This window comes from Myotis davidii, unplaced genomic scaffold, assembly GCF_000327345.1.
Source record: "Myotis davidii unplaced genomic scaffold, ASM32734v1 scaffold551, whole genome shotgun sequence".
Lineage (NCBI taxonomy): Eukaryota > Metazoa > Chordata > Mammalia > Chiroptera > Vespertilionidae > Myotis > Myotis davidii.
This window is the reverse complement of record NW_006283788.1, coordinates 1,047,261-1,047,760: the sequence shown is the minus strand read 5'-3', so window position 1 is coordinate 1,047,760 and position 500 is coordinate 1,047,261. Positions and strand designations below refer to the sequence as shown.

Here is a 500-nt window from a genome sequence, read left to right as displayed (position 1 = left end):
GTCACACCGCAGGCCGCTCACAGAAATGAGCTCTCCGCCGGCTGACAGCCTGACACCCGCCCTGGGCACGTTCCTGTGCGCCACGGCTTGAAAGAAAGTTACTTGGGCGGGTCCCTCGTTTTCCCAGCCGCCTCAGGCTAACGCTGTTGGTGAGCGAAGTAGAGGACAAGTGTTTTGCCTGTGGCCTGGGGAGAGGGGTGGGGGCCCTGCGGCCATGGGCAGCAGAGGGAGCTGGGAGAGGCTGGGACGAGACAGCAAACTCAGGCGTCCCTTCCAGATGACACCCCCGTGGCCGCTGCCAAGAACATGCCGGGGGCCAGCGCGGATCTGTTCGGGGACGGCACCGCTGCGGACGGCAGTGCCGCCAACGGGCGCCTGTGGCGGACAGTGATCATCGGGGAGCAAGAGCATCGCATTGACCTGCACATGATCCGGCCCTACATGAGGGTGGTGACCCACGGAGGTGAGGCCACACCCCGGGGCCCCCCCTGAGTCCCTCT

General features: G+C 66.0%; 1 protein-coding gene across 2 annotated transcripts in view; it reads left to right on the top strand.

The window, feature by feature from the left end:
- ATCAY (ataxia, cerebellar, Cayman type) overlaps positions 1-500 on the top strand; it is a 32,311-nt gene that overhangs the window by 17,954 nt on the left and 13,857 nt on the right. For both annotated transcript variants that reach the window (XM_006754064.2, XM_006754065.2), the window contains exon 5: positions 278-463. In XM_006754064.2, the coding sequence (XP_006754127.2) occupies positions 278-463 (186 nt within the window). The remainder of the gene's footprint in view (positions 1-277; positions 464-500) is intronic.